Below are 14845 nucleotides of genomic sequence, written 5' to 3' on the forward strand. Positions count from 1 at the left end.
TGTGTCCGACTATATATGAACTAGCTGTTTTAAATATAGTATTTTTTTATATTTAACGTTAGTTTATCAGTATGTTTGAAAGTATATTTTTTCGATTATTGGTGATTCCATAGGCTCACTCTCGTGCACGTTCGCGGTTTAAAACACCAAATAGTTATGCTATGACAAGTACAGAGAGTCTCTCTCTTGCTCCACCCATGCACGCTAATATCATGTATCGTCGATCCCACGGGCTGAGGATATGACGATTTGACAATGACCATATCGCCCAACACTAACTATGATAGTTAATTGGCGAGTACAGGAAACGCACCCCTGGTTGGAAAATCACGTAGCTGACCAGCTAAACACAAACCATCCACAACATCTCAAGATCAACTTGGCCAAAAACAGTAAATAAACTTAGGGAGGTCTTAACTGTTTTTTTGTTTTTGTTTTTGTTTTTTACATAAAATCTAGTTTTCTTGATTTTCCTGCCTACTGTTTGAAACAGCCTTTATGTCAGGCTATGAGCCCTAAAATGTTATCTTTTATAAGGAGTTCACAAAGGCTTGGAACAGAGCTATGGTCAGAACTTTGTTTTCTGCAAACGATGCTGCTGTGCCATTCACTGCCCTCAGCTTTCTCAGCATATTATTGAAAAGAGCTTGTTTAAACCTTTACCCTTATTCAACACATATGTGACCCGTGTCAGTCAAGGAGGCTAAAGGGAATTGACGGGTCACTGGGATACCTGCCATTGAAGGTGTTGTTATGTTTGGACACAAATCTGAAGCTCTTGGCATGGTCTCAGCCTGTGACTAAAAAGGGCTTACAGACTTCAGGAGTACTAAGATGTAAGGTTGCTACACACATATACTAGGCAAATACATCGACCAAATACTACAGAGCATCAGTAGTGGAAGATTTATACTGACCACTCACTATGTGGACACAGTTAATAGTAAACAATATTTCATTCACAATCATAATACAAAATGGATCATACAACACAAACCTGTTGAAATTTAAATCTGAGAGGCATGAGTTGTATTTTCAGCTGCTCTCAGCAAATAGTTTCAGAAAGACTCTGTAACAATTGTGCAATATTTCACACTTCTAAATGTGATTATGCAAACTGATGCAACTAAAGTGAAACGTTGTGGCTTCAAAAGGCTGTTTATCAGCTCCTCTCTAAATAGTTTGGCACTTATAAACGTATTAAATAATTGCCTTTTTGATAACATTCCATGCAAAGCCAACATCTGTCACTTAACTCTGAGTGTGTCCAGATCCTTAGCAGTGCTGAATAACAGAATGTTTTCATTTGAAAATCACTTCCAAATAAGGGGGAATTTTTTTTAAGATTAAATAAATGAATAAAGAAACATCTGCATAAGTACAGAAGTACAGTATTTTAAAATCTGCCATCAATGTAACAATTACCTATGTAGTCTAGTTCTAAGAAGAATTCTTAAGATTTTTTTTTTTTTTTTTGGTTTTATGTATTATGTGCTTCATCTTATGTTTTCATCTGCTTCATTTCTATGCCTGTTGTTAAAGAGAGTGAATAAGACTAAGCTGCAAAGCATTTTTTATAGCGTTGGTGCGTTGGTGGCGGCTGGTGTAAAATTTTCTAGGTAGGGCGCCACATCCAACAATTTAGCATACAGTGCATCCCAATATGATTTATCCTAGTATAACAAAAGGAAAATTATTGTCTTGAAACATTTTAAATAAAGATAATTGTTTTACCAAGTTCAAGATTGAGGATGATTCCCACAAAACAATATTTTTAAGTTTTTAAAAAAAAAAAAAAAAAAAAAAAAAAAAAATATATATATATATATATATATATATAGCCTATATATATATATATATATATATTTTTTTTTTTTTTTTTTTTTTTTTTTTCATAATTCACAATTTATGTATACACTGCAACAGCAACAACTGTGAGGAAAAAATAAATAAATGTTACATTTGTTTAGAGCATTTTTTTACACATATATAAACAACTACAAGTCAACTATACCAGTTGCCTTAACCTGACTGTATATACGGATCCATTCAGAATTATTAAACAGAGCAAACCACAAATTAAAAAAGCAAATAAAAACATTCTGAATTTGTCGAATGTGCATGGCAATCTGAAGGCGGCTTGACATCACCAGTGTGTCAACAGTTCCTCTGTCAGAATGAGTATTCATGTCAGTGTTTGAATGTCTACATAAACATCACTGACCATTGCGAACTCCTATAAAAACATGCTTCTTCAGCGTGAGTCCATTATAAAACACTTGCCAGACATGCGACCATATTGAAATGTGCTTGTGCAAACAGCTATCGCAGAGTGCACATACATGGTGTGTTTATTTGCACAGTAATAATATTGGACTCACTGTAATCATCTTTACCTCCATTACAATCATCATCCATCAAAATTTTACTGGAGAGATACTGGTTTGCTTTATTCAGCCTATACAAACTAGTCCTGACTTGAATTTTTCTTATTAATAGAGGTATGTTTGTTCTCACCAATCGCTCCACAAGTTAAGGTTATGTATGATGACGACAGCACGTTAGTGCTCTCCCTCCCAGAACTCACAGAGATTGCACTGCAGTGCCTGCAGTATGAAAGAAAAGTATTTGTATGGAAGTCTATGAGCACAGTTGGGGCGATTCTCAGCCAGAGTAAAATAGCCCAAAAAAGGGCGGTACTCCACAGAACATAGCTTGACGCTGATTGGGCTATAAATCCAGAGGCAGAACAAACAGTCTAGAACATTGACAGCTGTGGCTGAATGTGATAGAAAAGAAAAAAATAACTTTTGTACTTTTGTGGTGCGTGGCCCATCACCCTAATGATGAAACCGCCCCTGTGTAGGTGTATTTGAACAAAAATATTGAAATATTGAAATAAATTTAAAAAAAAAAAATCTTAAATCCAACTCATTGTATAGTGATTAAAAACTACAAAAATCAAGTAACTATTTGGTTATTTTCAGTATTATTTACTTGATCTCTCTTTTTTTGCAGTCATGTATCAGTACTGGACAGAAAGGCTTTGAGTTTTTATTTAAAACGCACAAATGTTATTCAAGCCAAAATCACTAAAGCACATTTATCCCTGAAGCACCAACAGCATCCTAGATATCTAATCACAAACAGCTATAATGAGGTTGAAAAAAGTTCTATGAAGCAATTCCCACCTGGACTCAAAACAAGAGATGCTTAGAGAGATTGGCATCATTCTGTTTGGTGAATACACCATGTGAAAAACCAGATAAGACATCTCAAGTGATTATGTTGTATTCTCTTTAGGTAAATGTCCCCATGCTTAAAATGGTTGTTTGTCTTTTTAGATGCTTGGCTGGAAATTTAAGATTTAGCAGTGCATTAAGAGCTACAGATGGTTGTCCAGTCATTACCCATAGAGGCACTGTTATCATCCACAAATATCATTCAACAGATTCTGAATGAGAGGTTGAGGTTAAATGAGAGATATACATTTTTTTAAATGAATGCACTTGGCATTCTTCTATTGTTTCATGAACTAAATCAAACAGGACAGAAAACAAAATAAAATCCTTTACTGTGGGCTTTTGGAAATGACTACTTGAGTATATTTCATGCTTCAGGATGTTCAACGCCTTCACCATAATTTCAAAACAAGCAGTTCAATTGTCATCAAACAGTGTAAACCTGTGGGTGATCATCACGCCTATTTACAGCTTTTTTATAATCTTTCCCGTTGAGTCACAAGACAGCACTGCTCTTCACTTTCATTTAAAGGCATAAGCACTCAAACAACCATAAAGTGACATGCCTCTGAGGAATATGCAAGATACAGTTGTAAATGTTAAAGCACAAAAGCTATAAATGAAAGAATTGAGAGCTTGAAAGGGATAATGCAAGAATCTGTGCAAATAACGTGAATTTCCTTCAGTTCCACATACAAAGGGACCGTATGGTAAAAGTCATGCATTTGTTGTCATTTTAGAGCTTGGCTTAGTGTAAAGACATACAGGTGGAACATCATGCACATGAGTAAATGATGACTATTCCTTATACAGTGCCCTGTGAACAAGGAAACCAGTGGTTTGTGTGAATATCAATCTATGTATGGTAACCCTGAAAAACCTATTTAAAGTCCCCCTCATCTTTGATAATCAATATTATCAGACAGACAGACAGACAGACAGAAAGACAGATAGACAGATAGACAGATAGATAGATAGATAGATAGATAGATAGATAGATAGATAGATAGATAGATAGATAGATAGATAGATAGATAGATAGATAGATAGATAGATAGATAGATAGATAGATAGATAGAATAAAGATGCCTCCCTTAGCTGCATTCATCAGTATTATTTTAGCAATGTGATAATAAAACCTCAGAGCATATGCAGGCGATAAAAATGCATTTGGGTGGCATACAGCTCAGTGGTAATCAGTTATTATCTATAAATCCATGACTAAAAAATAAAAAGATGAGACAAGCTGATAATCAAGCATATCTGCATCAAGTGGATTTCTTTCCTTCCAGCTGCACAGCGGTGAATAGCGCCGCATGAGCCTGTGGAAAAGACAGTGAGCTGATTCCAAGCGTATGTCTCTTAAGTTCAGAGAGTGACTGACTTCCTTTAGCTATGCTTACTCAGAGATACTGCGCTCCGCTTGGCTCTGTCTTAATTAATGACTAATTGCATCCCATTGCTTCTAATTAGAATCACAAATTCAAGAGTGGCGAGGACAGAAAGCACGTCTGTGGCTGTCTGAATCACAGGCATCATCTGCCACTTCTCTCCTCTTATTATTTCTTGCTAAAATAAGAAACAGAAAACATAAAAAAAAGAAAATAATTTAAAAAAAAGATGTTCCATGCTAATCTCCTTTTTCTTGTTTTGACAATCCCAGAACTTAAATTTAGCACTACAAATTTATTAAAAACAAAATAATACAAAGGTATTATAATAGAAATGGAAATTGATATGTTTATTTACATTATAAAATAAAGGAATAAGCCATTTAAGGCCAAATGTTACCATTTTTTTTTTTTAGGTTAAGGCGGTTTTAGCCGCTGTGCGTCATGTCTAAAAACACCCCTAAGCCCTGATAAAGTCACAGTTACACACAATTGCTATTAGCTTTTATAAAACAGCAACAACAGCATTCTATTAAAAAAAAAAGAAAAGAAAGAAAAAAAAAGAACTCTTCCTCAAAGAAATATTCACCTGCTGTAGAACATAAAAAAACCACCATGGCTACATTTATTTGATTAAATATTCTAAAATATTATTACAATTTAAAATGACTATTTTTTATTATAATATATTTTAAAGTCTAATTTATTCCTGTGATGCAACGCTAAATTTTCAGCATCATTACTCCAGTCTTCAGTGTCACGTGAGCCTTCAGAAATCATTCTAATATGCTGATTAATATCAATTATTATTGGTGGTCATTTATTAATAATAGTTCTCATTTTGCTGCCTTTTACAACTTTTTTTGTGGAAACTTTTTTTTTCAGAATTACTTGATAGAAAGTTAAAAAGAACAACATTTATTTAAAATATAAGTTTTTATAACATTATAAAGTCTGTATTGTCTCTTTTTAACAATTGTACAGTATGTGTCCTTACTGCTTAAATGTAATTATTTCTCTTTTTTCACACTGAAGAACACTGACAGCTCAAAAGTTTTTTTTTTTTTTTCAATTTATCCCATTTAAATAAATAAACATTTTTTTTAGAGTGCAGACCTCGCTCAGAACAACTCTTTATCGATTTGCAGTGACCTTCCTTTTAACGGGACAAGCGAACCAAAACTATGCCTGCTTGATTCTGATAAACCAACTTTAGTCGTTTGTCCCAGTGCCATGACAAGCTAAATATTTATAGTTATGATGCGTTTCCTCAAAGCGCTCTCAAAGGCAGGCGGTGACTGTGCTATATAGTGAAACATGACCTCAATTTGCACCAGCGTGCCAACTGTTCCTCCTGCTCCTTTGGGAGTTCAGATACAAATTCCTAAATAAGAAAATTTGCATCTTTTCACAGTGTGGCAGACCCTGATATCAGCAGGTTACTTTCTCTATTAGAGATTCAGTTGACATTGCAAAATAAGGTTGACTTCGGTGATACTATGTTTTGACCCTCTTTAAGCTTTTCAAGCATACCATCTTTGCACATGGATAAATATGTAATGAACTGGAATTTTTTTAGTCCACACGACTATGTGTTATATCTGGGTTGAACAGACACACAAATCCACTTCCTTTAGAGCACTATAATTAATGCACTTTTTTTGGGTTTACATCAAGGTATTACCCCGTCCTATTTTTTGTAGTTAGGTCAAATTGTTTATTCCAAGAAAATCACATGCATGGCACAAAACAAGGTATTTACATTGTGTTGCTTTAATTCGAACCTATTCAAATCATCTCAGTATGAAAGCTTTTGAGACACTGTAACATAACCTTCATTGTGCATGAGTGTGCACTAAGCACGTAGAGCAGGAATATACTGTAGTGTGTCTTTAAAGAACTCAATCAAGAAGACCAACAGGCTAAAAGCATTTATCTTACAAAATACAATCAAAACTGAACATTTAAAGCATTGAAACCCATTTAAGGCTTATACCCTTGAATGACCTGTTTTAAAAGGGGAACAGATCAGCCAGACAAAATGGTTGGTTTGATTTTTACTGCAAAGTTCAAGGCAAAGAAAACACTTGCAGAGGAAATGAAGCGAGCAATTCCATTAATGAAGTCTTAATGTATCACTCTAACACTCAATTACACTCAAGAATGGTTTCTGATTATATTACTGGCTATTGTTGTTTTTCTTTAACATTCATAAATCTTATTTTAATTTTCAAACAAACAATTTATGTAAATGTAAAAAGTTTACAGTTTATACAAGTCAATTTATAGTTTATAGAAGTAAATATTAAGGCAAAACACAACAGGTGAATAGGGTACAATTTTTACTAATACATATCAGCATACATTCCCCAGCTGATTAATCACAGTAAATTAAGATAATTGTTTTGTTTTCTGAAATGCTATGTTTAAATATGCAAATGAGGCACTATCTAATTAAATATGCACTAATTTGCATAAACCTGAGCACAAAAATCGAAATGAGCCAAGTTGAAAATTCTTGTTTTATTTTGTTGACATATTAGAGTTAAAGGTTTTTAAAAAGAGGATCTCTTTTTTATAACTCCATAATCAGACAAATACTGTCAACAACCAGACAAAAATACATTACCATATTTTGGAGATTTCTGACTCAAAAATAATTAATTAATTAATTTTAAAGATATATATTTTAATTGAAATCTATAGATGCAAACAGTTAAAATATAAATAAATAAATGGAAAAAATAAATAAAACAATTCAGCGTGTTTTTTCCCACTAGTTATTATACAGAGCAAATAGATAAAGCGTAATAAGATAAACACTTGAAAGTGTATTTTTTTTCCACTAGTGTGTTATTTATTAGTAATGCACTGATATTATTTCTGGCCGATTACAATGTCATGATTTACTGAAGACTAAAGAGTGTTGTTAAATTATTTGCAATTTTAAAGATTAACTTTTAGTCAGCATTACATACTGTAGCAAGAAACTGTAATAATAAGGGAAAAAGCAGCACAATTAAATATCCAATATCGACTAATAAGCCAGACAGGGGTGCCCAGGAGGGACAGCGACATTATTAGACTGAATAAGACCATGGTACTTGATCATGCTAAGTTACACGACATCGACTTATACAAAACACACTGAGAGACCACAATATAAAATCCAGTTACTACCTTCACTAGTTTTTTTCAAATACCAAGTTATTTAAAGCACTATAAATTCAAGCACCTACGTGCTGTGTTTGAGCTGTACTGATTAATAGCCTGTCTTTCTGGATCAGAAGCTTTGCCGTGTCTTAGTTTAACAGATCTCATTGTGATTATCACAGGATAAACCCTCCAGCACGGCCATAAATCAGCCCTGCCGAGGCTCCTCACTCGCACAGCCATCTGTCAGTCAAAAGGGCAGTTGAGGGCAACTTGAAAAGTTCGAATCTCTTCAGAGGGGTGCCAAGTAGAACATCTCGGCTGTGTTTCCATGCCTTTCTGTTGAGGTAATTAACCCCAACCCACTGCTTATTAGAGGAGACTCATAGGGAGCGGAGGATGAGAGGAAATGAGAAATCACAGCTTCTCAAAGAAGCAAACGCAGTCCTCGGAGACAGTGTCATCCGTTTGACTCTTCTCAGATCACGCTGTCATCAAAACAAATATTCCATAACACGCATTCTGTAGATTTCTATAGCACACTTTTATATTAAACTGAATAATAAAACTGGCTGCATAAATATTCATATTTTAAATTTGAATAAAGACAGACAAAAACTAGCACTAGGCTGCTTGTCATTACCATCACATCTCAACTTCTCAAATAAGTTCCAATGAGACCTGCAGCTTTTCTGCTGGCACTTGTGTCTGTTGCAGCAAGGTAATGTTTTATATATATAAAAATAATAGTAAGTGTTTCATCAGTTTCTTTAAAGGTTCATTAATACACTATTTTAAAAAAGGTGTTTCTGATAAAACCAACCTTTTTATGTATTATTTACTGTTATTTATGTATGAATGTAGGTAGGTGGTAATATCATAAATAATTTCTAGACTAGCTAGACAAATTCTCACCATTGTGTTCATATATGCATTTAATTCGTTGCAGATGAACTGGAAATATGAAACAATGAATACTGTAAACAATGGTGAGAATTCATGAACTACCCAACACACTTGCAGAACAACTGGACTAAAGTTTAATCACCAAGTACAAATATGCTAGGGGTTTTTCTTGGTGTTGGTATTGTTATAATTACTAATAAAACATGTTGTCATAAATACTAGTAATATAAACTATTTTATTACATCCCAATGTGAACAAAAGCTGGAATTGTAAATACATGACGTTATGTCAAGTGATTAATGTGTTAGCACATGAATTAACTAGTTAAGTCCAAAACAGTATTGTATTATTTAAGGAATTATTTATTATTATTATAGTTATTATTATTATTACTATTATTATTATTATTTTATAACATAAGAACTATCTCACAGGTAGTTCTTATGTTATAAAATAATAATAATAGTAATAATAATAATAACTATAATAATAATAAATAATTCCTTAAATAATACAATCCATGTCTTGCTCTGCATTTTTTCTCACTGAAAATCCAGTTTTCACAAAACATGACACATTATGAAATTTCATATTGACTTCAACATTTCAATTAGAAAACAAATCCTTTTCTGCTCCATTTCAAAGAAAACAGTGTTTGTCATAATCAATAGTGGAATCTAAATATTTTTTAGTCTTATTCCACAACAGAAATTCCTATTCCTGCTTCTTCTGCTGCTGAACTTTATCCTTGAGCTCCCATGAAATGCTATTTTCTTGATTTGTTTTTCCACACGGTGCAGCACTTTGCATAAAAGCTAAATGCAAATGGTATGAGAACAGATAAACAGAATATTATGAGCTGAGAATCTGTTCGCTTCACTTCGCTCCTCTACACAATGTAACTACACAACTGAAAGAGGGACTAAGTGATACTGTTGTTCTTTCACTTTGGCTTTCAACCGAAAATCCACTGCAGTGCTAAAGAGCTGCTGTGCTGAAGCGTGCTGCATTTTCGTCAAGTTAAGGATGACAGGGAGATCAGGCGGGCCATCCTCCAGGCTGTTTGTACCAGGTGGTAGAGCCACAGCTGGCATGTACCTCTTCCACATAAATCATTCATTCTAGAACTTGTACACTTGTATGCTACAGAGAGAGAGGCAGTGTAGAGTCTGATGATGAAGAACCACTTTGTGGTCAGCACTGTATCATAAGATACAGTTTTGCCACTAAAAAGTGAAAATGAATGTACTTAATGGAACAGATCAACCAAAAATGAAAATTTTGCCAATGGATCCTCTGTAGTGAATGGGTGCCGGCAGAATGAGAGTCCAAACTCCTGATAAAAACATCACAATAATTCACAAGTAATCCACACCAAACATCTTGTGAAGTGAAAAGCTGTGTGTTTGTAATAAACAAATCCAGCATTAGGATGTTTTTCATTTCAAACTGTTGCTTCGGGCTAAAATATAAATCTGCCCATACTATTGGTTTCTCCAGTGAAAGTCATCTCGTCAGAATCAGGAGAGAATGCACAGATCAAACACTGTTCACAAACATTCCAAAACATTTCTAAACAAATCTGACTTTAGATTTTGATGTGTGAGGACAACAGCTGATATTCTTTTTCACTGGAAGAAGTATTATTACAGATTATGGAGTGGCATTTTGGCCACTAGCAATGCTTTAAATTTAAAACGCCTTAATGTTGGATTTCTATCTTTCAAAAACACAGCTTTTCACTTCACAAGATGTTAATTAATGGACTGGAGAAGTGTGGATTATTGTGATGTTTTTATCAGCTGTTCTAACTCTCATTCTGCCAGCAACCATTCACTCACATTGGTGAGCAAGTGAATTAATGCAACATTTCTCCAAATCTGTTCTAATGAAGAAACAAATTCATCTGAATGGTCTGAAGGTGAGTAACTTTTCAGCAAATTTTCATTTTTGGGTGAACTAATCCTTAAAAGTTATACTCTGAGTTCAATAAAAGCTTTATCAAAAGCATTTGTGGAATAATGTTGAATACCACCAAATACTCAAAAAATTGAGGTCACAGCAAGGCACTTACAATGTAATCCAATGAGGCCAAATGATTTAAAAGCAGAAATTTGAAGCTTATCATTTTACAAAAGCACTTACATTAATTCTTCTGTTAAAATGTATCCATTGTTTGAACTATAAAGTAGTTCTCACCATTTTTACAGTCATTTTAAGGTTTTAAGTGTTCTGTTGTTGTAGCAAAGAAAATGTAACTAAAAAATGTGTAAAAAATGTGTAACTAAAAAATGCACACTAACACACTCTCTAAGCCCGTTCCTGAAGCCCCACAGAAGGTGCCAAACAGCACAACGTGTCTGCGACTGTAGCTCAGGAATGTTTGCTCAAGTAATCATCTGTAGCTGCCTCTCAGCTCAGTGAGGTTTGTTTGTGCCCTTGATTCGGTTTGAGCACCACACTCGCTGTCTGCAAACCAACATCAACATACATCCAGTTAGTATATACGACAGAATCATATCTCTAACAATGAAGTGTTTATTTTATAACAAAGCACAAACGGAGTCCATTAATAAAATTAAATGACAAACTTTCTTGAGCAACACAAAATTTGTATTCCTAAAATATTCAGTGAAGCAGACAAATCATGCTGTGCATGCTGTTGTAGACTAATAAACCAGAAAGAGATCAGCAAATTGCTTGTGTTTTCAGTTGTGCGACAAATTAGTGCTTTTCGAAGAAGCTGAAAACGAACCTGGAATAAAGCTTGCACAACAGTGAGAAACTACAAACGCTTTATTGCTGCATATTGTTTGGCAGATGCTTTTCGGGGAAGGTTGATTAGGCTGTACTAATTGCAAGGAGTAGAATCCACCATTCAGTTTTTGCATGAATATTTTAAAGATGAATCAGTATATTCACGATCAACCAAATTCTGACCTCAAACATGTAACTGAAATGCATTAAATATAAATAAAGGTTCACAAAAGGGGGTTTTGCAGCAATGCCACAAAAGAAGCATTTCAGGTTCCCCAAAGAACATTTCTATATAAAGTTATTTTAAAAAATCCCTATGATTTGACCCTATGAAAATGCAGACTGAATCGTGGAACACAGGTTACTACACACATACTGAAGCGCGCGTGACGCTCGCTGTGTTTTTAGCCTCTGTTGCCTCAATATACGAGTACATGATCACATAAACATGATCTCTAGAACTACTCTGAGAACATTTTACCATTTATTTCGAGAAATACTATCTTCATATCATATACAAACAGAAACTTAAAGGTCTTCACAGCAACCTATCAAAATAAAAGTTTGGTTTAACTTGAAGAAACTGTGACAGAAATATATTATTTAATGTAATGACAGTACTACTACTAATAATGAAATTATTATTAAAACATTATTTTTAAAGGAATATTTACCAGAAAAATTATTAACCAGAATGTATTTATCTGAAAAATATATAATAATAATAATAAAATAATAGTTTTTTATAATAATTAGAGATGCTCTTGATTATTAGTGTGTAATTAAACCATTAAAATGTAATACAGAAAATTACAAAATTTTGTCCATTATGACCATTTTTGACCATTATGAACTTTTTTTTTTGTAAGAGTGTATCAAACAAACAAATGGTGTGTGCTGAGAAGTGCTGAAAGATCTAAACTACCTGTACAGACAGAAGCAATCAGTGACTTCTCATAATTAGTTCAGCCAGTGACAAGTTAATTAAACAAGAGTCTCCGAAGAGAGACGAAGAGGAGTTAGCAATCCTCAGTGGTCTTTGTGAAGCTGCCAGATCGCAAAGTGGAGGTCACACCTGCATAAAAGTGCCATTAACAATAAGGCAAGTTGCAATCAACCTGATTTGAACAGGACAGGACAAATGTACAATTGGTAATCAGGTCATGATGATGAAACTCTAGATTTTTCTGTTTTGCACCTGAGTGGAAGATATACCCTTCACAATGGACTGCTTTTTCCCTCACCCCAGGTCAAGTCTGTTCACGGTGAAGACAAAAATTTACCACAGTTACCACAGTCTACCAAAATACTGAAGTTACTATAGTTACCGTCATAACAACAAAATATAGTATAACCCCCTACTGTATAGTATGTCTACACACTTGTCATATATTTGTAATTTTGTAAATTTGTAAAGTTGTTTATTTTTGTGATGAGAGTGCCTGCTAATACAACATTACTACAGTATTTTGATGAAAACTATGGTTAGTAAATAGTTTTAAACATCAATGCTGCACAAAATTACAATGCTTCTCAAAACGTCTTGCACTGGTATGTCCCATATAGTTTTTTTTGTTTGTTTGTTTGTTTGTTTTTAGTGCAATAATTTCAATATATTTTCCAGGTAACTGTGGTTACCATGTTAAGTTATTGTGAAGGTAATTTCTATATAAATTAAAAAAAAAAAACAACAACAAAAAAAAAAAATTGTGCCTCTGCATCAGCAATAAAATATCATTAGTTACATAATGTGATTTTTTGCTGAATTTCTGTTTCTCAGCTGTATTTCATTCTCTCATAAGAAAATAATTCACAAAAGGCATATTACTGTAGATTGCATTTAGTGTTTATTAGTGTGAAAATAATTTAAAGTTGATGAGCATTTTGACCTGTCTCACTGAGGTCTTGAATTAATAGACCAGTTTTTTTTTTCTTCTTCTTCTTCTTTTTTTCCCCTGCATTAATAAACCTCTGAATGTAACCATGTTACCCAAGTTATTGTAAACAAAAACAAAATTGTTTGCTTTTTTGTTTGTTTTTGTTTTTTTAGTTTACTATGTAGGCTATTTATTATATGTTCCACAACTATCTATCCAGGCTTTAAAACAGATTCATTTAGGCTTCATGTGCCAAATTGTTACCTGTTGTGGTTAATTTTTTATTTATTTTATAATTTCTGTTTAGTTAATTCTAATGTTAATGTTTATTTAAGCACCCCTTCCACTCAAAATCGGTTAAAAAAATACGTTTATATTCCATTTTGTACTCTGTTAGTGGAAACTGACATAACACCTGATTTTGGCACATGATTTGTGCTGAATTTATGGTTTTCAGCTGTATTTCTCTTAGTTTTATAAAGTAAAGGTCAGATTTGTATGCAGTTATTAAACAGACATTCGTCTTACCTTGTATATGCTGATTAACTACATTCTCCAGCCGATCCAGTCGCTCTATAATCCGCAGAGTTTCTCCTTTCCTGTCGCCCTCCAACTTTTTGGCTGGGACAGGCATCGGCACTTTGATGTACACATTAGCGATGTAATTAGTCACCCATCCGACGTACAAAACACACACGATGTTGGTCATGCCACTTAGTATCACACACGTAGACACCAAAGTTTTGGTTCTCCTGGTGCAAGCCATTCCGACATCCCTCCATATAGAGTCCGAGACACAGCGGACAAGTGTGCCTGTCCTCAACTCTGTATGTACTCCGATGGAGAATCACGCGCTTGTTCGGTCCTCGCGCCTGACGCAAACACTACAGTCCGCGCTTCATTCTGCCACTAGGCTGTTCAGATCTTACAAATTCCAGCAACTTGAAATGGGCAACTATCGTCTTGTTCCAACACGAAACACCGCGTCCTCCATCTGCAGCGGTAAGCAGCGCTATAGGAAGGAGAGTGAAGGTGCGCGAGTGTGTGTGGTTTGATCCTGAGCCTGTTGACCAATGAGATGAGCTGTAATCTATGGGACCAATTGTACAATGATCCAGTAACAGTAAGGAGGTGCTTTATAAAGGTATAGACTCCTACTGTTTCATAAAAACAAATCTATATTTTTTACTGTTTCATAAAAACAAACATGCCTTGGGCGAGCAAAATAAATGAGCACATTGCATTTTAAACTCTAACACAAATAATAGGCTACACAGAGCAGACTGAGGAGTGTTGTAGCAAAGCATTAACATGAGCACACCATCGATTTAACCAGTTGGAAATGATCAGGGAGGAAAATCAATGTGTGCCTTATTAATAACCTCATGATTATAAAAGTTGTGAGACTGTTTGTAAATGATATAATAACTTTCAATATAGGTATAGGTATTTTTCAGGTGGTCTTTTATTATTAAGGAATTAAGTAATTAAAGGATATGCAGGAAAAGAAAGAAGAAT

General features: G+C 34.2%; 1 protein-coding gene across 1 annotated transcript in view; it reads right to left on the bottom strand.

Annotated features, from left to right (window-relative positions):
* LOC109095025 (polypeptide N-acetylgalactosaminyltransferase 18-like) overlaps positions 1-14395 on the bottom strand; it is a 101310-nt gene extending 86915 nt beyond the window's left edge. The window contains exon 1 of the mRNA XM_042761058.1: positions 13856-14395. Coding sequence (XP_042616992.1) covers positions 13856-14093 — 238 coding nt within the window. The 5' untranslated portion in view covers positions 14094-14395. The remainder of the gene's footprint in view (positions 1-13855) is intronic.
* Between the last annotated feature and the right edge of the window lie 450 nt (positions 14396-14845).

The sequence above is a fragment of the Cyprinus carpio genome, chromosome A7, assembly GCF_018340385.1.
Source record: "Cyprinus carpio isolate SPL01 chromosome A7, ASM1834038v1, whole genome shotgun sequence".
Lineage (NCBI taxonomy): Eukaryota > Metazoa > Chordata > Actinopteri > Cypriniformes > Cyprinidae > Cyprinus > Cyprinus carpio.